The sequence below is a fragment of the Pongo pygmaeus genome, chromosome 10 (genome assembly GCF_028885625.2).
Source record: "Pongo pygmaeus isolate AG05252 chromosome 10, NHGRI_mPonPyg2-v2.0_pri, whole genome shotgun sequence".
Taxonomy (NCBI): Eukaryota; Metazoa; Chordata; class Mammalia; order Primates; family Hominidae; genus Pongo; species Pongo pygmaeus.
This window is the reverse complement of record NC_072383.2, coordinates 47,748,839-47,771,676: the sequence shown is the minus strand read 5'-3', so window position 1 is coordinate 47,771,676 and position 22,838 is coordinate 47,748,839. Positions and strand designations below refer to the sequence as shown.

At 42.9% G+C, this 22,838-nt stretch overlaps 1 protein-coding gene across 6 annotated transcripts in view; it reads left to right on the top strand.

Annotated features, from left to right (window-relative positions):
• Positions 1-18,133, top strand: part of CERS5 (ceramide synthase 5) — a 37,448-nt gene extending 19,315 nt beyond the window's left edge. The window contains exons 1-11 of one of the 6 annotated variants that reach the window (XM_054445580.2): positions 3,302-3,324; positions 4,034-4,139; positions 4,889-5,019; positions 5,992-6,049; positions 9,446-9,496; positions 10,249-10,341; positions 11,994-12,122; positions 12,225-12,331; positions 13,214-13,370; positions 14,867-14,969; positions 17,232-18,133. In XM_054445580.2, coding sequence (XP_054301555.1) covers positions 3,302-3,324; positions 4,034-4,139; positions 4,889-5,019; positions 5,992-6,049; positions 9,446-9,496; positions 10,249-10,341; positions 11,994-12,122; positions 12,225-12,331; positions 13,214-13,370; positions 14,867-14,969; positions 17,232-17,239 — 966 coding nt within the window. In that variant the 3' untranslated portion in view covers positions 17,240-18,133. Of the gene's footprint in view, positions 1-691; positions 3,325-4,033; positions 4,140-4,888; positions 5,020-5,991; positions 6,050-9,445; positions 9,497-10,248; positions 10,342-11,993; positions 12,123-12,224; positions 12,332-13,213; positions 13,371-14,866; positions 14,970-17,231 lie in introns of those variants that run through there. The other 5 variants (XM_054445575.2, XM_054445578.2, XM_054445573.2 and 2 more) reach the window with 5 other exon arrangements.
• The last annotated feature ends 4,705 nt before the right edge of the window (positions 18,134-22,838 follow it).

Here is a 22,838-nt window from a genome sequence, read left to right as displayed (position 1 = left end):
CGAACTCCTGGGCTCAAGTGATCCACCTGTCTCAGCCTCCCAAAGTGCTAGGATAACAGGCATTGGCCACCGTGCCCAGCCCATATTTATTCATTTAAAAATAGCAATGGCCTGGGAAACATGGCGAAACCCTGTCTCTACAAAAAAAATTTTTTTAATTAGCTGGCCATGGCCAACACCTGTAGTCCCAGCTACTTGAGAGGCTGAGGTGGGAGGATCGCTTGAGCTTAGGAAGTCAAGGCTGCAGTGAGCAGTGATCACACCACTGCACTCCAGCCTGGGTGACAGAGTGAGACCCTGTCTCAATATAAATAACAATGAACTCATTACGTTTTATGAAAAATAACTATTTTCCAAAACAAAAAACTGTGAGAAGAGTAGCATTTTAACATTTTTTAAAATACCTGGCATCTGTAGTCTCATGTCAGTGTCTGCATTCAGTCTGTTGTTATATGTCATGTAACTTGTGGAAAGTTCCACTGTACTCTCATGAGAGAGAAAAGATTTTTATGAAATTATAGAATTATTATGAAGATAGTTTTGACCTTGTAGACCTACTGAAAGAGTCTCTGGATCCCCCAGGGGTCTCTAAACCACACTTTGAGAAGTGCTGATGTAGCAGAAATGATGAATGCCAGGCTCTGGAAATTGACCACCCTAGGTATCTTTTTTTTTTTTTTTTTTTTGGAGATGGAGTCTCGCTCTGTTACCCAGGCCAGAGTGCAATGGCGTGATCTCAGCTCATTTGTAATTTCCGCCTCCTGGGTAAAAGCAATTCTCCTGCTTCAGCCTCCTGAGTAGCTGGGGTTACAGGCACACACCACCACACCCGGCTAACTTTGTATTTTTAGTAGAGATGGAGTTTCACCATGTTGGATAGGCTGGTCTCGAACTCCTGACCTCGTGATCCACCCACCTCAGCCTCTCAAAGTGCTGGGATTACAGGCATGAGCCACTGCACCTGGCCTAGATACCTATTTTATAAGTTATACCAAATGCCAGCCTTTTGTATGATGTAGAATTAATACTTTCTCAAAAGCTGTAATTTCAAATAATTTCACTTTCTTCAGTAAGATAATTCACTAACTGTGTATAACTAAATCTATATATTTAATTTTTTTATCACAAATTAGAAAAGATTATTTTCCAATCACATCTGGAAAATATAATAAAGCTTCATTCTGTAGCACAAAATAAACGCTCAACAAGTATTTGTCAAATGTTCTTATGTTCTTTTTTTTTTTTTTTTTTTTTGAGACGGAGTCTCACCTTGTTGCCCAGGCTGGAGTGCAGTGGCGTGATCTCGGCTCACTGCAAGCTCCGCCTCCCGGGTTCATGCCATTCTCCTGCCTCAGCCTCCCAAGTAGCTGGGATTACAGGCACCCGCCACCACGCCTGGCTAATTTTTTGTATTTTTAGTAGAGACGGGGTTTCACCGTGGTCTCGATCTCCTGACCTCGTGATCCGCCCACCTCGGCCTCCCAAAGTGCTGGGATTACAAGCATGAGCCACCGCGCCTGGCTGTCAAATGTTCTTAGGCTCCATATAGCTGGAACTGACTGGATATGAGTAGCTTTATGCTTTTCACCGAACTCTGAACTAATGAGGGCAGGATGTGAGCTAATGACAATTCTAGATTGTTAAGTCCACTCCATGATCCAGATAATAGTAATTTTAAAACTGGCTTCACCCAGGTGAGCAGAATATAGACCTGTTATATCAAAGAGGATTTCTTCTCATTTTCTGCTGGAGGTACCAGAGAGTACCCAGACTGAAATGTTTCTAGTGAAATAATAATAGCTACTCTTTAATGAATGTTTGCTAAGTGTCAGGTATTGGTGTAGGCATACATTGTATCATTTTATCTTTAAAATAACCCTGTGAGGTAGATATTATCTCCATTCTGTGGGTATGTAACAGTCACAAGGTCTTTCAGCTGGTAAAATCTGTCTAACTGCAGATCCTGAGTTTTAATCACCTGACTGCCTCTGGATTAAAGAAGCCTGGGTTAGGCCTAAGAGTAGGAATTGGAAAGGCTGTTTTCTGCCTTTGGATTTTCATGCAATTATGTCGATAGGAGAAAGAGGAGGAGACAGGGTTTTTAGACGATTTTTATCTCTGATATGGCATCAACTCAACAACAAAGAATGACGGCCTCATTTACTCTTCTGAATGCTGATTAATTTTGGGTCAGAATTGAGCTCCAATAGAACAAGAGTGGGTTTCACTAAAACATGTTGCTTGTCAGTTACTGAACAACTGCTGAGCACAGTACCTTTGTAATATAAAAGCAGTCTATTTGTGTTTACAAAGAGTTTAAACATGAGTTGGGGTTTAAATATTATTGGTATACAGAATAGTATGCCAGTAAATGTAAATTAAGGTATCCACTGGCATTGGCCCTTGAATGGAATTATTTTTTTTTTTTTTTACCACCGGTGTAAAAGAGAATGCGTTACAGATGTGGCTAATTTTATGCTCTGAATAAATATTACCCTATGGCTCAGGAACTTTGGTGATAAGGTAAAAAGTTTTCATAGAGGGAGATAAAGTTTCTTATTCTCAGTCCCTCCTTTAGAGATAATATATTCTAGATTCAAATGCAGCTCAAGAAAATAGGTCAACGGCACTCCATTTTACACCTCCCAGTCGTATTTTCATTATGGGACTCCTTAAGATGCTAAGGGCTAAAACTGGTTTTGACTTATCCTGAAAGTGGCAATATAGAGCTTTTCCTAGTGCTGATGTTCATAAAAATCTCTGGTTGTGGGGGCGAGTGAGATCCTTCTTGAAGAACCAAGGAATAGTTCCTCAATTTTCAAAGATTCAAAAGTTAGAAATTAATTATAATCAATCAATGATAACATCTTAGAATCTTAGATATAGGAAAAAAAACCTTAGAAATCATCTCATATAACCTCTTTTTATTTTTTATTCTTTTTTTTTTTTCTTTTTGAGACGGATTCTCACACTGTCACCTGGGCTGGAGTGCAGTGGCACGATCTCGGCTCACTGCAACCTCCGCCTCCAGGGTTCAAGCGATTCTCCTGCCTCAGCCTCCCAAGTAGCTGGGATTACAGGCGCCCACCACCATGCCCAGATAATTTTTTTTTGTATTTTTAGTAGAGACAGGGTTTCACTATGTTGACCAGGCCGGTCTCCAACTCCTGACCTTGTGATCCTCCTGCCTCAGCCTCCCAAAGTGCTGGGATTACAGGCGTGAGCCACCACGCCCAGCTTTTTTATTCTTTTTAAAAATTTAAATCCTTGGGACTCTGCTTGATATAACCTCTTCTTTTAGATGATGAAACCAAGACCCAATAGGTAAGTGATTTTACTAAGTTTATATGCCTTATTAGTAGATCTGAGACTACGACAGAGTGCTAATAGGTGATTTCCTTCTCACCTTTCCTAGCTTCCTGATTTCTTTCTTCTCGACTCCTGAAAGATCTAAGTATTTCCATAATCTCTTGGTTAGGCAGGAAGGTATCCAAGATCCAGGATATCTATATGCAGGAAGAGTTTTGTCTCAGTTCTACTTTTCCCTCCAATTAAGATCTTTGTCTTTTGATGTAAGGAAAACTGCCATTTATTAATCACCTCCTTTGTGCCAGAGTCTTTCATATACATTATCTCACTGAATTACTTACAAGATTCTTATGAAGTAGATTAGTTCTCACATTTTAATGGACGTGTGAATCACCTGGGGATCTTGTTAAAATGCAGATTCTGATTTTGCAAGTCTGAGATGGGCTCAACATTATGCATCTCCAAAAAGCTTCCAGCCAGCACAGTGGCCCACGCCTGTAATCCCAGCATTTTGGGAGGCTGAGGCTGGTGAACATTGTCACCATAAAGAAGTGATAAATGTTGAAAGTGATGGATGTGGTAATTACCCCAGTTTCATCATTATACTATGTATACATGCATTGAAACATCACATTGTACCCCATAAATATGTACAATTATTATGTGTCAATTATAAATAAAATTTTTTTAAAAAGAATTGGCCCTTGGGTTTTCTCCATTACAGATTTATTGCCAAACCCTGCGCACTCCATATTGGCATCGAGGACAGTGGTCCTTATCAGGCCCAACCCAATGCCATCCTTGAAAAGGTGTTCATATCTATTACCAAGGTAAGTGGGCAAAGAAACAGAGAGGAAAATTCAGATAAGGCGTTGCTCCATGGGGCAGGGGAGGATAGAGAGCACATATCTCTAAGGGTAAGGATAGGACGGGATGATCTTTCATATTTGAGTAGTCCATGTAGCTATATGGAGAGCTTTATCCCCTCAGGGAAAACTTTTGGGCCCTACGTATGTCAAGTTTACATACATAGTATGTTTGAGTTTTAGGCCCAGCAGCCACCCTTACCCCTCTTTCCCCAAACACATACCATATCTTGTTTTTGTTTTTCCTTGTTCCAGTTTCTGTCACTGCCTAGTTGTGTAATCGAGATGGAGACAGTACTGATAGCCTTTGCAGTCTGGGTTTTTTGTTTTTTCGAGAGACAAGGTTTTGCCATGTTGCCCAGGCTGGTCTCAGACTCCTGGGCTCAAGCCATCCTTCGGCCCTCGGCCTTCAAAAATCCCAGGATTACAGGCATGAGCCACCATGCCTGGCCTGCAATTTGGGTTTTTAATATCCTTTTTTACTCAGCTTGGGCTGGAGGAAGAGACAAAACAAGGATATGTGTAGGTGAGCAGTACAGGTCCTTGATATGTAAGATAAAATTTCTTGCTAAAAATGACTTTGGGATAAAACTTGGAAAGATAAACATCACTTGAGCCACTACTGCTATCATACCTTGTCACTCAGCTAGTCAGTGGGATTGAAGGAGGGGTGTGAGGAGACGGGTGTTCTGACTCTGATTATACATTCACAGTATCCTGAGAAGAAAAGGCTGGAGGGCCTGTCAAAGCAGCTGGATTGGAATGTCCGAAAAATCCAATGTTGGTTTCGCCATCGGAGGAATCAGGACAAGCCCCCAACGCTTACTAAATTCTGTGAAAGCATGTAAGTACGCAAGGAGGGAGGGAGGGAATAAGGAAGATGGTGGGATACAACTGGACTGAAGTTTTCTGTTTTGAACATCACTTCTGTTGTTAGGACAACAGTTAATGGATATAGAGAACTAACTCAGCCTATTATAGGTAGGAAAGAAGGGAACTGGAACACTGATTCCCTTAAGTTTCTTGGACATGTTGCCACTAAGCTAGGTGTGGTTCTATTTTGTTCCCTTTTCCTAAATAGATTGGGAGTAAATCCTTATAACTGTACTTATGTAAGTAGATGTACTAATACATGTATACCTTAATAGAGGGAGTACTAGCTTGCTTGCTATAAGTTGACAATTTTTAGGAAGCATTCCTTTTCTGGGAAATACTATTTTTCATTTTATTGAGCTTTTTCTCATTATCCTGTGAGCACTGTATTAGTAATTGTCATGTAAAGAAAAATGCTAGGGAGTCTGATGATAGAGCCTAATATTTTCCTAATGGAAGATGACGCTGCTTTGGCTTTTTTTTTTTTTTTTTTTTTTTTTTGAGATGGAGTCTCGCTCTGTTGCCAGACTGGAGTGTAGTGGCACAATCTCTGCTCACTGCAACCTCCGCCTCCCATGTCCAAGTGATTCTCCTGCCTCAGCCTCCTGAGTAGCTGGGACTACAGGTGCGCACCACCATGCCCAGCTAATTTTTGTATTCTTAGAGACAAGGTTTCACTATGTTGGCCAGGATGGTCTCGATCTCTTGACCTGGCGATGCACCCGCCTCGGCCTCCCAAAGTGCTGGGATTACAGGTGTGAGTCACCACTCCTGGCCCCTGTCTTTGGCTTTTTAAATGACAGTAGTTGCCCCTATTCTAGGAATTGATCCTCTTTCTCACCAGTAACTCTCTTATCCCCAAATTTGCTATCTTGACTTCCGTAGCCTCAGAGGCTTTGGTTTGAGTGGACATTTGTCTAACCTCTACTCTTTGCCCACCCAGGTGGAGATTCACATTTTATTTATGTATATTCTGCTATGGAATTAGATTTCTCTGGTCGGTGAGTCTTAACTTTCTCTAGTCCTCTGTTGGGTTCTAATCATGCCTAGATCTCTAGAAGTAAGAGTTAAATACCTTTAGATCTTTTTTTTTTTTTTTTTTTTTTTTTGAGACAGAGTCTTGCTCTGTCACCCAGGCTGGAGTGCAGTTATGGAATCTCAGCTCACTTGCAACCTCTGCCTCTTGGGTTCAAGAGATTCTCTTGCCTCAGCCTCCCGAGTAGCTGGATCTACAGGTGCACATCATCATACCTGGCTAATTTTTGTATTTTTAGTAGAGATGGGGTTTCACCGTGTTGGCCAGGCTGGTCTTGAACTCCTGACCTCAGGTGATCCACCCGCCTTGGCCTCCCAAAGTGCCGGGATTTCAGGCATGAACCACTGAGCCTGGCCTAAATACCTTTAGATCTTTATATTTCCCCCAACTTTTCCTCTGTGATGCCCACAGCCCAGGTTTATATCCTAATAGATTGTCTTCTGTCTGGCGCCTGACTTCAGTAACTTTATAACTTTACTGCTTCTCCCCTAGAAGATACTAATAATACTAGTAATAACTAAATCAGCATAATACTTAATGGTTTACAAAGCACTTGACAAAAATTGAAGGAGTAGAAATGGAATAAACCCTTTAAAGTGGGTGAAACAGGTATTACTCCTACTTTTTAGTTAATTGTCAGAGTCAAAGAAGAATTTCAGGGGGCTGGGCACAGTGGCTCACACCTGTAATTTTAACACTTTGGGAGGCCAAGATGGGCAGATCATCTGAACCCAGGAATTCGAGACCAACCTGGGCAACATGGTGAAACCCCGTCTCTACAAAAAGCTACAAAAATTAGCCTGGCGTGGTGGCGTGCACCTGTAGTCCCAGCTACTCAAGAGGCTAAGGTAGGAGAATCGCTTGGGCCCAGGAGGTCAAGGCTGCAGTGAGCCGTGATGGAGCCACTACATTCCAGCCTGGGTGACAGAGCAAGACTCTGCCTCAGAAAAAGAAGGAAGAAGAATTTCAGGCTTTTTGATTCTTGAGTTCATGTTTTTTTCCCCATACCATACTGTTTCTCTCTAAATGTTATCATTGTGTTTTCAAAATATTATAGACAAAAAACTGGCAGAACTAAAGGAAGAGAATAGACAAATATACAGTTGTATTTGAAGATTTTAATAGTTTTTTCTCAGTAATTGACCTAAACCCTAGGCAAAAAAAAAAAAAAAAAAAATCACTAAGGGTGTAAAAGATATGAATGACATGATCAACCAGTTTTACCTTATTGACATTTATAAAACACTACACCAACAGCTGAAGAATACATATAATTTTCAAGTGCATGTAGAAAGATAAACTAATGCTGGGCCATAAAATAAGTCTCAGTAAATTTCAAAATATTGAAATCTTAAAGAATGTGTTCTCTGACCATAATGGAATTAAATTAGAAGTCAATTGTAATGAGAGACATGGAAAACATTTGGAATTCGCCTGCATGCGGTTGCTCAGCACTCTGGGAGGCTGAGGTGGGCGGGTTGCCTGAGCTCAGGAGTTCAAGACCAGCCTGGGCAGCAGGGCAAAACTCTGTCTCTACTAAAAATACAAAAAATTAGCCGGGCATGGTGGCACGTGCCTGTAATCCCAACTGCTGGGGAGGCTGAGGCACAAGAATCGCTTGAACCCGGGAGGCAGAGGTTGCAATGAGCCAAAATCACACCACTTCACTCCAGCCTGGGTGACAGAGTGAGACTCTGTCTCAAAAAAAAAAAAAAAAAAAAAAAATTGGAAGTTAAACAACTCTTCTCAATAACCTGTGGATCAAATAAAAAATCACAAGAGAAATAAGAAAATATTTTTAATTGAATCATATCAAAATTTCTGGGATACAGATAAAACATACTTAGAGGGAAATTTATAGCTTTAAATGTTTATATTACAAAAGAAACGTTTAAAGTTGATCTAAATTTCTGCTTTAGGTTCTTGAAAAAGATAAGCAAAATAGGTTAAAGGAAGGAAATAATAAAAAAATAAGCAGAAATTGGCCAGGCGTGGTAGCTCACCCCTGTACTCCCCTCACTTTGGGAGGCTGAGGTGGGAGGATCACTTAAGCCCGGGAGTTCTATCCAGTCTCTATAGTGAGACCCCATTTCTAAAAAATGATAATAAAGTAAGTGGAAATTAATGAAATAGGCATTAGATAAACAATGGATACATTTGTGGGGTTTTTGTTTGTTTGTCTGAGACAGAGTCTCGCTCTGTCTCCCAGGCTGGAGTGCAGTGGTACAATCTTGGCTCACTGCAACCTCTGCCTCCTGGGTTCAAGTGATTCTCCTGCCTCAGCCTTCCTAGTAGCTGGGATTACAGGAGTATGCCACCAGGCCCAGCTAATTTTTGTATTTTTGGTAGGGACAGATTTTCATCATGTTGCCGGGCTAATCTCGAACTCCTAACCTCAGGTGATCCTCCCACCTCGACCTCCCAAAGTGCTGGGATTACAGGCATGAGCCACCACGCCTGGCCTGTTTTGTTTTGTTTTATTTTGTTTTTTAAAGACAGGGTCTTACTCTGTCACCCAGGCTGAAGTGCAGTTGCGTGATCACAGCTCACTGCAGCCTCAACTTCCCAGCCTCAGGCAATGCTAACACCTCAGCCTCCCAAGATACTTGGGACTACAGGCATGTGCACAACCACACCGGGCTAATTTTTGTATTTTTTGTAGAGACGGGGTTTCACTCTGTTGCCCAAGTTGGTCTTGAACTCCTGGGCTCAAGCAATCCACCCACCTCACCCTCCCAAAGTGCTGGGATTAACAGGTGTGAGCTACTGTGCCTGGCCATGGATAAAATTAATAAAGCCAAAAGTTCATTCTTTGAAAGGTTTGATTAAAATTGACCAACTCCAACAAAAAAAGGAAATATGAATTATCAATATGGAAAGGGTTATCACTACAGATCCTATAGTCATTGAAAGGATAATAAGACAATATTATGAACAATTTAATGATAAGAAATCCAGCAGCAAAGATGATACGGACAAACTCCTTAAAGGACATAATCATTATTCCATTAGAGATGATTACTTTTGACTTCTGAACGTGGCATGGAGATACCTTTCTTGGTTATCAGATGAATCATTGTCTTCCTGTGTATATATTCCAGGTAGTGATATTTCCTAAAACTAACCTAAAGCTCTCACTGTTCTTATTTACCTCAAAGCATTGTTTTTCTATTTATAACACTCTGTTACTGTAGAAGAACAGTCTAGCTATTTATTGATCCTTTAGGGAGCCCTAAAATCTGTTTGGGGGCTTTCCTGTCTCACTTTTACCCCGGCCTAGAGAGAAGGGGATTATATGAGGTACATCTTGAAGCCAGGTGAGAATCTTGAGGACTGACGTGGATTATCTGTTTTCTCTTAGTCACCTTGGTTCTGGGACATCCAACAGTGCTGGCATAACTATCCATTTCAGGTAGGATCTGAGTCGTTTCAGGATAGGGGTCTTGAATGTGTATAAGGTGGAGTGAGTGAGGGTCCTTTGCCAGTCCCCAGGACAGATGGTGCATTTCCTTGGGATTGAGGGATTAGGGACTGAGTCCCTTTAAGTCATATTCAGGGTATCTATTTTTTTTTTTTTTTTTTTCCCACTGCTAAGAGTCATATGAGGTATCTATTCCTGAGGCCCCCATAGCAATGAAATCCAATGAGTTTTTTGTTCTGATTTTCCCCATTGTATTCCCCCTAATTGGGCTAAAAGAAAAGCAGGTTTCTGGTATTTAATGAGGTACTTTCTGGTTCAGATGTCTTTTTTGTATCAAGGGTAACTTGGAATCCCAGTAAGAGCATCTTGGTTGTAACCTATACTGGAAACATGTCAAGGAACTGCTAAAGGGGTGGAAGAGAAGGCCTATGTGTATTTAATCCTGTGAAAAGCACTAATTGCCCAGAATCCTAGACATACTGATTTGATTGTGTTACAGTATGTGTTAACTGTATCTCATCTCTGCAAGATGAGAGCTGAAGATGTGTGTGCAGAGGAGCAAGGGAAGAGGTTTAAGTCTCTACACCAATCAAAGTCTGTTAGCTATTGCATATCTTGGCAGATAATGGGGAGGAGAGATGTCTAATAATTTGGAGTATTAGTCCTCCAAGGCAGAGAAGGTTGGAGAGATGGAATGCACCTTTGACTAGCTGGTAATCTAACTACTTCTTTCTCTCTTCCAGCCTCTTTCAAGTGGGCTTTATTACTATTATATCATGGAATTGGCCTTCTATTGGTCCCTTATGTTTTCTCAGTTTACAGACATTAAAAGAAAGGTAAGGACGTTGGCTCCCTCAATTCCCCAACTTATTGCATCCTCCTTTCTAGCAGCTTCCATGACTGCCATTATGATGTATTATCTTCCCTGAGACTGCAAAAGGAGAAACTGGGTTTGATGGACTCTTAGCTTGTCGTAATGTTCCCAGAAATGAGACTGAATTAATGATGAAGTATACTTAAGACATTCAGGGAAGCCCCAGGATGAGAACAATTAACCAGCTAAGAAGCATACTTTTTTCCATATTTTTCTTTAAGCTTCTTACGTATCTAAAGCTCAGGAAACTAGTCAGAATTGGGGGATAGCAATGTCTTATTCAGAAAAAAAGGTCTGATTCCAGAATAGCTGGATATGGCTTTCATATGGCATTAGGGACCCTTTCTCTCTCTGTCCTCCCCTTCTGGTTACCCCACTTACTCAAAGAAAGTCAATTGGAAGGGGTTTTGCTCTCTTCCTGCTATTGTTTAGGAAGCAAAGATTGAGAGAAGTGAGCTGACTTGCCCAGATAGGGACAGAGTTGGAAATGACTTAAGTTTTATACAACCCAATAGAAAAGGCAGAATATTTACCTTTTTATTAGTGTCTACCTGAAATAATGTGGTTCTAGCAGCTCTAACCCTAATCTGTCACTAACTCAGGGTTATCTTTGATGAAGAAAACCAGGGTTAGCATTTATGGGAATGAATTAAAACTCACCCAGGTTGTTAGTGTTATCTGACATAGAAACTTGATACTGAATTTTTATGCCTTTTACTCTCCTATGGTCAGAAGACACAGGTCACTTTATTAAATTTTTATTTTAATTGTGATACATATAAGAAAGTTTGAAATACATATTTAAGTTTTAAAAATAATAAACTGAGAAGTATTTAATAGATGTGTCTGATAACTCAAGTATTTAGAGACTTCCCCAGGTCTAACTTGACATTTGAACCCAAGAGGAAATTAGAGCCACAAACCTCTCCCTTCTATTAGGTCCTTGTGGTTGACGTTTCTCTCATTAAAGCAGAAGAGTCATAATCTCAGGGAACTCTAAAGCTTGTATGTCTTACTGGGATGTTATCCCCAAGTGTCAGCTTAGCATCCATGCTATAGGTATTCTGCAGTTACCAAAGGAAATTTTATTTCTGGCCTTTGAGCTGCATTAACATAGAGTATGGATCAGTCACTGATGTAGGGAGGGTTCAGTTAAATGCTAGGTAGCCAAGGGAGAGTCTAAGCAGAATGGAAACTTTTTTTTTTTTTTTGAGATAGAATCTCACTCTGTCACCCAGGCTGGAGTGCAGTGGCGTGATCTCAGCTCACTGCAACCTCTACCTCCCAGGTTTGAGCAATTCTCCTGCCTCAGCCTCCCGAGTAGCTGGGATTACAGGCACGCGCCACCAAACCCGGCTTATTTTTGTATTTTTAGTAGAGACAGGGCTTCCCCATGTTGGCCAGGCTGGTCTCGAACTCCTGACCTCAGGTGATCCGACCACCTTGCCCTCCCAAAGTGCTGGGATTACAGGCGTGAGCCACCACGCCCGGCCAATGGAAACTATTCTATATGGGGTGGGGTAAGATTCTCAGAGAATAATGCAGGACATTGGGTTGGCTGATGTTTCTACGGCCCAGCTTTTACCTCCCTCTTCTATTTCCATTCCTTCCTAGGACTTCCTGATTATGTTTGTGCATCACTTGGTCACCATTGGGCTTATCTCCTTCTCCTACATCAACAATATGGTTCGAGTGGGAACTCTGATCATGTGTCTACATGATGTCTCAGACTTCTTGCTGGAGGTAAAAACCCAATCTCTCTTTCTCCATCTTCTTCTTCTCTTCTTTTCTTCCTATGTGAGGACTGACTTTCTCCCCAGCTCAATTCTTTCTTCCTTTCTCCAGGCAGCCAAACTGGCCAATTATGCCAAGTATCAGCGGCTCTGTGACACCCTTTTTGTGATCTTCAGTGCTGTTTTTATGGTTACACGACTAGGAATCTATCCATTCTGGTAAGTGGTAGGGCTGTAGAGTTGTGGTAGGTATGAGCCTAATGATACCTTTTTGCCAATTCTCATTTTGCCCATTCAGTTTTTCTGTTCTATTCTATTCTACTTTTGCCAATAGAACACAAGAACCCTATTGCCCTGCTTTTACCTTGGCCTGTGCTGACCTTTTATGGACTCTCATAGGACCTCTGCTGCCTCACACCGTATTTCTAGCAAGGTCGGATCCAGACTCAGAGTACCCGACTTGGTTGGCTTCTCAGGACTGACTCATCTCTTGAGGAACAGTCCTCATTTTATGCCTAAGTAATTCCTTTGACTTCTTTTGCATCTTTTGCACTGTTGATACAATTCTCAGGCCCTTCTTGCTTGTGTTCCTGCTCTGGTCCCAACCCTGACACACACACACGCATGCACGCACACACACACACACACACATCCCAACCCTGATGCACACACACACACTCTCTCTCTCTCTCTCCCTCTCCTCTCTCTCCCTGTCTCCTTTCACTTCTACATTCACTGCTTTATGGGATTCAGCTACCTACTGTCCTATCCTATATGTGCCTGAAGAGCTGAGTCATTCCTAGGATTAGAGTCCCACTGCTGTCCTAATTTCGTGAAACTCTGGATATTTGAAGTGATTAATAATGTGACTTAATCCATCAGTTCCTAAGATTTATATATCTTTCTCTGTCCCTAAGGATAGAAAACACAACAGGCTCCTCCCTTTCTTTATTTTCTTACTGTGGATGATGGTCCCTGGAACTTCAGCTGATAAAAGGGCTGGTAGGAAAACACACAGGGCTCTGCATCCCCAGGACTCAGCTTCATCCCTGTCTGCTGAGCTTTGACTCTAGAATCTGACTGTTGGCCCCCCTCTTCTAGGATTCTGAACACGACCCTCTTTGAGAGCTGGGAGATAATCGGGCCTTATGCTTCATGGTGGCTCCTCAATGGCCTGCTGCTGACCCTACAGGTTCTGCATGTCATCTGGTCCTACCTAATTGCACGGATTGCTTTGAAAGCCTTGATCAGGGGAAAGGTGAGGATGAAAGATGGCTTCTTTCTTTGGGGTATGGAAGATAGGGATTACCCAACAGACGTTCTGTCTCCATCAAACCTGGTGAGCCCCATCTACTCAAGCAGGCCAAGCAAAAAGCCTAGGGCTCCAAAGTCTTCGCCTCTTCAGTGAGTGTTTTGCCTTTTATTTTAGAGACAACGTCTTGCTCCGTCACCCAGGCTGGAGTTCAGTGGCATGATCATGGCTTACTGCAGCCTCACACCTGGGCTTATGGGATTCTCCCACTGCAGCCTCCCAAGTAGCTGGGACTATAGGTGTGCACCACCATGCCTGGCTAATTTTCCTATTTTTTGTAGATAGGGTGTCACTACGTTACCCAGGCCAATGTCCAACTACTGGCCTCAAGCAGTCCTCCTACCACGGCTTCCCAAAACGATGGAATTACAGGTGTGAGCCACCACACCAAGCCTGTTTTACCTTTTTTTTTTTTTTTTTTTTTTTTTGAGATGGAATCTCGCTCTGTTGCCCAGGCTGGAGTGCAATGGCACGATCTTGGCTCACCACAGCCTCCACCTCCTGGGTTCAAGCGATTCTCCTGCCTCAGCCTCCCTAGTAGCTGGGATTACAGGTGCACATGCCACCATGCCTGGCTAATTTTTGTATTCTTAGTAGAAACAGGGTTTCACTATGTTGGCCAGGCTGGTCTCTAACTCCTGACCTCGTGATCTGTCCACCTTGGCCTCCCGAAGTGCTGGGATTATAGGCGTGAGTCACCGCACCTGGCCTGCCTGTTTTACCTTTTAAGATGTGACTTAGATGCAAGAGGAAAGTTCTACCTTCTTCCTGTCCCTTAGGAATGGCTTTTGTTAAAGGATGATAAGGTTAAGAGTTTTTTAAGAGATGGCCTCAACCATTTCCTATCCCTTACCTACCTGTTTCAGTGGATTTCATATTTTTCTTTTTGACATGGGGCCCTTTTCAAAGGAAATCGTATGCAGAGCCGTATAAACTGTATAAAAGCAGATTGTTAAGTTGCCTAGAAGTGGTGTGTGGTAGTTCACAAGTCACCACAAGGTGACCATGCTGTGATAGTCAAGATACGGTTTATATAAGAAACTAAATACCCACCTCACCCCACTAGTGTATAAAAGCAAGTGTCCTAAGTGAAAGGGTATGTAGTGTTTCAAATACCCATCTTATGCCAAGAGCCAAAGAAAGGTGCCACTTAATGATAAACTCATAATTGAATTTTGCAAGTTTTGAAGCAGTCAGACTGTAGTTAGTCAAAGGGCTAGGGATTTCAGCCTAAAGAAATACAGAATCCCAAGTGGGAGGGGCTCTGCTTGAGCAGGTACTGATACTAGGACCAGGTGATGGTATGTGGCCTAGATATTGATGATCTCCTGTATCATTATTCCTTATAGCTGCCATTGGCTCAGAACTTGCTCAGTGTGCCTGTGCATCTTGCTGTAGCTACTGGACATCTCTGTTCTCTCCTGCTTTTCTTTCCTGACTAGGTGACCTGTCCAGGAAGGATTAGACCCTGTACTCTCCACTCTTCCCTCACCTCCTTCCTTTTTTCTGTGCCTGGTGGGAGCTGGACAGTTTCATCTCTTGCATGTAAGTGTATCTGTGCTTCTAGTATTCAGTGAGGCGTGTCCATCTGAATGTGGTTCTCTTTCCTCCTGCTCTCCTTTCTGTTCCCTTGTGTTTGTCTCAGAGCATGCTCTCTCTCCTGACTTTTCGGGGCCATTATTGACTACAGCTGCAGTTGCCAGATTTTTTTCCTAAACTGAGGCAAGAATTGAGTCTACTTTTTTTTTGTTTTTCTTGAGTCTCTGTTTACCTCGAATCTAGAGACACTCTGCCCTCTAGTGGAAATTTCCTAAAGGTCAGCTAATCAGTCATCTGAGTTCAGAGGTCAACAGCTATCATCAACTGTAGAAGACCCGTCCAACACAAATTCAAGGAGCTGATCCAAAGCAAATGCTCACCTCCTTGGCAACAGTTGTTACAGCTGTGTTCCTTTTCACTTCCTTCTCTCCTTTACTTAAACCACATTTATTATCCTTCAGTTCTGGAGGTCAGAAGTCCGACACAGGTCTCACTGGGTTTCTGTTCTTTACTATTAGAGTCCAGGGTGATTTTTAATTTTTATTTATTTATTTATTTTTGAGACAGAGTTTAGCTCTTGTTGCCCAGGCTGGAGTGCAATGGCGCGATCTTGGCTCACCACAACCTCCACCTGCCCGGTTCAAGCAAGTCTCCTGCCTCAGCCTCCTGAGTAGCTGGGATTACAGGCATGAGCCACCATGCCTGGCTAATTTTTTTGTATTTTTAGTAGAGACAGGGTTTCTCCATGTTGGTCTGGCTGATCTCGAACTCCCGACCTCAGGTGATCCGCCCACCTCAGCATCCCAAAGTGCTGGGATTACAGGCGTGAGCCACCATGCCCGGCCCTTTTTTTTTAGAGACAAGGTTTTGCTCCATTGCCCAGGCTGGAGTACAGTGGCGCAATCATGGCTCACTGCAGCCTCAACCTCCTGGGCTCAAGAGATCCTCCTGCCTCAGCCTCCCAAGTAGCTAGGACTACAGGTGCATGTCACCATGCCCAACTAATTTTGTCATTTTTTATTTTTTGTAGAGACAGGGCTCTCGCCATGTTGCCCAGGCTGGTCTCAAACTCTTGGGCTCAAGCTGTCCTCCTCCCTCAGCCTCCCAAAGTGCTAGGATTATAGGTGTAAGCCACTGTGCCTGGCTCATGGTGGAGAAATTGAAATACTTTGCTTGATATGCAGGATAGTTTAGATTAGGAAATGCTGCCGTAATCCAGATGCTTCATTTGAAAATACAAAACAAAAAAGCCCAGGTTAATAAGCATTCACAGATGGTAGCATGATTAGAACTGGGATTCTTTTCTCATTGACTGCCAATCCATTTGTGTTTTGTTTTCACTATACTGTGTATCTTGGGGATGCTGAAGTTTCTTTTTTTTTTTTTTTTTGAGACGGAGTCTCACTCTGTCGCCCAGGCTGGAGTGCACTGGCGCGATCTCAGCTCACTGCAACCTCCGCCTCCTGGGTTCAAGAGATTCTCCTGCCTCAGCCTCCTGAGTAGCTGGGATTACAGGCGCGTGCCACCACACCCGGCTAATTTTTATATTTTTAGTAGAGACAGGGTTTCTCCATGTTGCTCAGGCTGGTCTCGAACTCCTGACCTTGTGATCCGCCTGCCTCGGCCTCCCAAAGTGCTGGGATTACAGGTGTGAGCCACCACACCCAGCCAGGGATGCAGAAGTTTCATAAGAAAAGTGATCTTGCTATTGGGAAAGGGAAGAAGATTGGAAAACAGTGTCATAGGATAGTGGTAGTTGAGCCCAGGAGTGGGAAACTACTAAAAAAGGCCTGGTATGGATCAGCTTTGGGGATAAAGCTAAACAGCATAACCAATATGAATAAATGCATTGTCCACAACTACCAGAAGATAGAAGCATTGCTGACAGTCTTATGTATTGTTCGTGTTGGCCTTCCCTGTTCTTTGAAGTGGAAGAAGAGAAAGGGTGTCTGAAACCTAAACCAGGTCTCAGTGAATGATGTCAGTTCTCTTAGGCTGGTCCTGAAAGACACACTCCTCTACCAAAGTAGCTTCAATTCCACAGAGGACAGAATTGGAGATGACAAGGCAGAAAACTAGAAAGCAGGCAAAGCATAGTCACAACAGTAGCCATAGTCCAGATAATACTTTGAGTTAGATGTCATCAGAAAGCAGACCAGACTGGGAACACAGTGCCCACACCTGGGTCTCTGAGCTTAGGTGTGTCTTACAGTTCTCTCCAGAAAAGTTCTTTCCTCACTTTTCTGTCTTTGGTCTCATCCCACCCAGGTATCTAAGGATGATCGCAGTGATGTGGAGAGCAGCTCGGAGGAAGAAGATGTGACCACCTGCACAAAAAGTCCCTGTGACAGTAGCTCCAGCAATGGTGCCAATCGGGTGAATGGTCACATGGGAGGCAGCTACTGGGCTGAAGAGTAAGGTGGTTGCTATGGGGACTTCAGCACACATGGACTTGTAGGGCCACTGGCAACATACTCCTCTTGGCCCTTCCCATATCTACTCTTCTGTGACAGGGAGACTGCAAGGCACTGAGGAGTATCAAAGAAGCAAATATTTTCACTTTGAAAGAAAACTGCCGTTTTGTATTTAATAGCCTCTAGGTTCTTTCAGTAATGTTATTTGCTCTGTGTGTTTTTGTGTGTTTGTTGATGTGCGTTTGTGCATATGCGTGAGTTTCATTGCTGGGGTTGGCGCACAATTCTGGACTGGGGCCATGAGGCCTTCCCTGGTCCCCATTGAACCCACCTTAGTTCCACATTTGGCTGCATCTTGAATTATGTCGAGACTCCGGACTGTCTCCTCCTTTTTTGCCCTTGGCTCTTGAGGCTCTAAAACCCTGGACCATCTGAATGGAGCAGCCAAGTTCAGTCCCAGATTTCTGCACTGTTCCTCTTTCACAGCTGGAATATGTCGCATGATGAAGTTGTATAGAAGCAGAACCATGGATGGACGGCCAGGATTGCCGTGGTCCCTAGCTAGATCCCTTTCCTATCAATCAATCACCTGATAGCAACAGGGACAGCTGCCAATACCCTGCTCTTTATTCAATGGTACCCAAGGAGGGAGCATGGGAAGAGGGTGAGCTGAGGGCTGGAGGAGGGCAACAGCCACTGGGTGAGCTGTTCACAGTCTTTTATACTATTGTTTGTGATTAAAAGTGCTTCAACCCACCTCTACTGTCTCAACCTCTTTAGTGACTCCATCTGCAGTTTCCTGAATCCATAAGCTAATTAAGAGCTTTTCCAGGTCTGATTCAGAAGGCCCTGGACACCAAATTTTTCCTTTCTGTGCATGGTGGGAAGAGAGTCAGCCAGGGTGCTTACATTTTAGAGCTTTATGTTTGTTTTATGTTTTCTAAGAAAAAGTAAATAGGTTCAGGGGGGTCACAAGAATAATACCGGGCAGATTCAACCATGTATATAGTGAAACCAACAAAAGCTTTGGTTGAAAAGCCAAGACACCATTAGGTAAATACCTTATTTCCTATTTTAGTCAATACAGAGATTGTCAATTAACTTTTTTTTTTTTTTTTTGGTAGAGAGGAAGTCTCCCTATGTTGCCCAGGTTGGTCTCAAACACCTGGCCTTAAGCCAAAGTGGGGATTACAGGCATGAGCTACTGCATCCAGCCCAATTAACATTTTAAGGTTGTGATAAATGAGTCTGAGGTGTTTTTTGCTGCAACTCTGTTTTCTCTTTTAGCCCATGGAGAAGCAGTCATCCTAATCCAGACTTTTCTCTGTGGTCTTGAAAAAATTACCAAATGTAGTATTCACCTCCCAGAATAATTTTCCATTTGGTGAATGTTCAGATTATCAAAATATTTCCAAGTGCTCTTAGGTACATTATGACATATGGAGAGTGTCAGGGAGATGAATGAAAATGGAAATAAATAGGTTATTGTTCTAAGAATCAGATACTCAAACTTGATGTTCATTGACATTATAGGGATATTGACCCTACTAAACTTACTTACCTTACTAACAGCCTTGATTTTTAGAAAGACTTACTGTGGGGCATAGGAAAACTTCAGTTCTAAGTAGTCATTTGGTCAGAGCTAATCAGGAAGACTGAAAATGAGGTCATACTTGGCCGGGCACAGTGGCTCACACCTGTAATCCCAGCACTTTGGGAGGCCGAGGTGGGCGGTAAATCACCAGGTCAGGAGATCGAGACCATGCTGGCTAACATGGTGAAACCCCCATCTCTACTAAAAATACAAAAAATCAGCCAGGCATGGTGGCACGTGCCTGTAGTCCCAGCTACTTGGGAGGCTGAGGCAGAAGAATCACTCGAACCTGGGAGGCAGAGGTTGCAGCGAGCCAAGATCGCGCTACTGCACTCCAGCCTGGGCGACAGGCCGAGACTCCGTCAAAAAAAAAAAAAAAAAAAATTAGGTCATACTTTTAGTTCCTCAACTTGCTATATTGAATAGACTAATTGTTGTGAAATATGAATGAAAATGCTTTTGAAAGTCAGATGAGAAATGTATTTTGCCTTCTGAAATTGGAACAATTGCCTTGTTAATACAAACTGGATTGGTTGGTGTAGCTAATCTGACAAAAGATGCAACTGGATAAAACAATAATAAAAATAATAACTAACACATGACTCATTACAGGCTAGGCACTGTATTAAACACATATGACAATAGGAGGCAAAAAGAGGTTAACTTGCTAAGGTCAAGCAGCTAGTAAGGAGTCAAACCTTTACTATTCCTATCTTATTTACTATCCCTCTCTATTCCTAACTACCATACTATCTATACCATAATTTAATTAACCACTCTGCAGTGTCTACCAGCACTTCCCAAGATTTCATGAGGAAGACTAGATGTTGCAGAAACATTCAGCCAAAGGCACAGACTGATTATATTAGTTTGCATTGGATAAATGAATTAAGATGAGGGCCGGCTATCGGAACAGAATCTTGTTCTGAGAAGGAACTGTGTGCATATGGTTGGGGTGGGGGTGACAGGTAGGGTTCTAGAGAGTTTGAATACAGAGCTAGAAGATAACTTACTGGTGCTGCAAGACTGTCATAAAACCAGTTTTGTAGATGGCCTGGAGGGACCCAAATTAGTGGAGTAGGTTAGATACAGACTAACATCATCTATACCAGAGAACCAGGAGTATTTTTAAAAGAAATAAGGCGTTACCTCTCCTCTATTGGCTATAAAAGGGTTTTAACTTTATTATTATTATTCTTTTATTAGAGATAGGGTCTCACTCTGTCACCCAGGCTGGAATGCAGTGGCTTGATCATAGCTCACTGCAGCCTGGATCTCCTGGGCTCAAACGATCCTCCTGCCTCCCAAGTAGCTTTATTATTAATTGAAAAACGACTTATGTTTATATAGTGCTTTACAGCTTAGAAAGTGATTTTTTTTTTTTTTTTTTTTTTGAGACAGAGTCTTGCTCTGTCGCCAGGCTGGAGTACAATGGCACGATCTTGGTTCATGTTCAGGTGATTCTCCTGCCTCAGCCTCCTGACTAGCTGGGACCACAGGTGCGTGCCACCATATCCGGCTAATTTTTATGTTTTTAGTAGAGATGGGGTTTCCCCATGTTGGTCAGGCTGGTCTTGAACTCCTAACCTCAAGTGATCCACCCATGCTGACCTCCCAAAATTTTGGGATTATAGGTGTGAGCTACCGCGCCTGGCAAAAGTGATTTCACACACAACAATAACTAAAAGGTTTAAAACACTTCTGTTAAAAAAAAAAAAAAGAAAGGAAAAAGAAAAAACACTGGCTGAGCCAAGTATGTTTAAAAAAAAAAAAAAAGAAAACACTGCTGTAGAACTGGATTATCCCCATTTCATAAATGGGTGTTGTGATTATCTATTAATATGTAACAGACCACCCTAAAACATAGTGGTTTAACAGAATATTATTATTGCTCATGATGTGGTTGGTTGAGCTCAGTTGGAGGTATCTCATGTGGTTGCAGTCAGATTGCAGTTGGGAATGGAGTTATTTATTTGAATGAAGATGCAGCTGCAATGGACGTCCAAGATGATTTACTTACCTAGTTTTGCCTGGCTATCAGTCGATGCTGGATTTTCCCTAGGAGCTCAGTCAGGGCTGTCAACTGAAGTGCCTGTACATGCCTCTCCCTTATCTTGGGCTTTGCACAGGTGGCTAGGTTCCAAGAGGCAGGAAGCAGAAGCTGCTAGGACACTTGAGAATGTTATCTAGGCTGGGCATGGTGGCTCCTGTCTGTAATCCCAACATTTGAGGAGGCCAAGGCAGAAGGACTGCTTGAGGCCAAGAGTTCGGGACCAGCCTGGGCACAAGGGTGAGACCCCATCTCTACAAAAAAATTAAAAAATTAGCCAAGTGTTATGGTGCACACCTGTAGTCCCAGCTACTCTGGAGAATCAGGTGGGACGATGACTTGAGCTCAGGAGTTTGAAGTTACAGTGAGCAATGACTGCACCACTGCACTGCAGCCTGGGCGACAGAATGAGACCCTGTCTCAAAAAAACAGTGTTGTCTAGTAGTGGCACCCATCACTTCCACTGTATGCTACTGATCAAAGTAATCACAGGGACTGCCCAGATGCAAGGCAGGGTGGTAAGATAGACTCTACCTCTTGATGAAGAAGTGGCAAGGTCACTGAAGACCAGTGGAATGGGAGACATTGCTGAGCCATCTATGAAAGATTCAATATGCCACAATGAGGAATCCTAGTCTCAGAAGTTGTTTAAAAAGGCCAGGTGTCGTGGCTTACCACCTGTAATCTCAGCACTCTGGGAGGCTGAGGCAGGAGGACTGCTTGAGGCCAGGAATTCAAGACCAGCCTGAGCAACAAAGGGAGACCCCATCTCTACAAATAATTTTTTTAATTAGCCACAAGTGGTGCCATGCGCCTATGGTCCAGCTACTCAGGAGGCTGAAGTAGGAGGATCTTTTGAGCCTGGAGGTCAAGACTGCAGTGAGCCGTGATTACGCCACTGTACTCCAGACTGTATGACAGAGTGGACACACTGTTTTGTTTGTCTCAAACAAAACAAAAACAAAAAACCAGATTGTCCATCCTAATCCTAAAAATAATTATGTAAGTTTAGTTGGTGGATGATAAATGAAGTTCTTCAGACTTTAAATCCAGTATTCATAGCCAGGCACAGTGGCTCACATCTGTAATCTCAGCACTTTGGGAGGCAGAGGCAGGCAGATCACCTGAGGTCTAGAGTTCGAGACCAGCCTGGCCAACATGGCAAAACCCCGTCTCTACTAAAAATACAAAAATTAGCCAGGTGCGGTGGTTGCCACCTGAAATTCCAGCTACTAGGGAGGCTGAGGCAGGAGAATCGCTTGAACCCGGGAGGTGGAGGTTGCAGTGAGCCAAGATCACACCACTGAACTCCAGCCTGAGTGACGGAGTGAGACCCTGTCTCAAAAAAAAAAAAAAAAAAAAAAAAAGCTGGACGCGGTGGCTCCTGCATGTAATCCCAGCACTTTGGGAGGCTGAGGTGGGTAGATCATGAGGTCAGGAGTTCGACACCAGCCTAACCAATATGATGAAACCCCGTCTCTACTAAAAATACAAAAATTAGCCTGGTGTGGTGGTACGCACCTGTAATCCCAGCTACTCAGGAGGCTGAGGCAGGAGAATTGCTTGGAGCTGGGAGACGGAGGTTGCAGTGAGCTGAGATCACGTCATTGCACTCCAGCCTCGGCAACAGAGCAAGAGTGAGACTCCATTTCAAAAAAAAAAAAAAATCCAGTATTCATGCAGGAAAACATTTTCAGTTCAGTAACACAGTCATTAAGTACCTACTTTATAATAGGCACTATAGCAGGAGCTATAGACACAAAGATGAACAAGGTCTGGTTTCTATCCTCAAAGTGCTCACACTCCAGTAAGGGGGA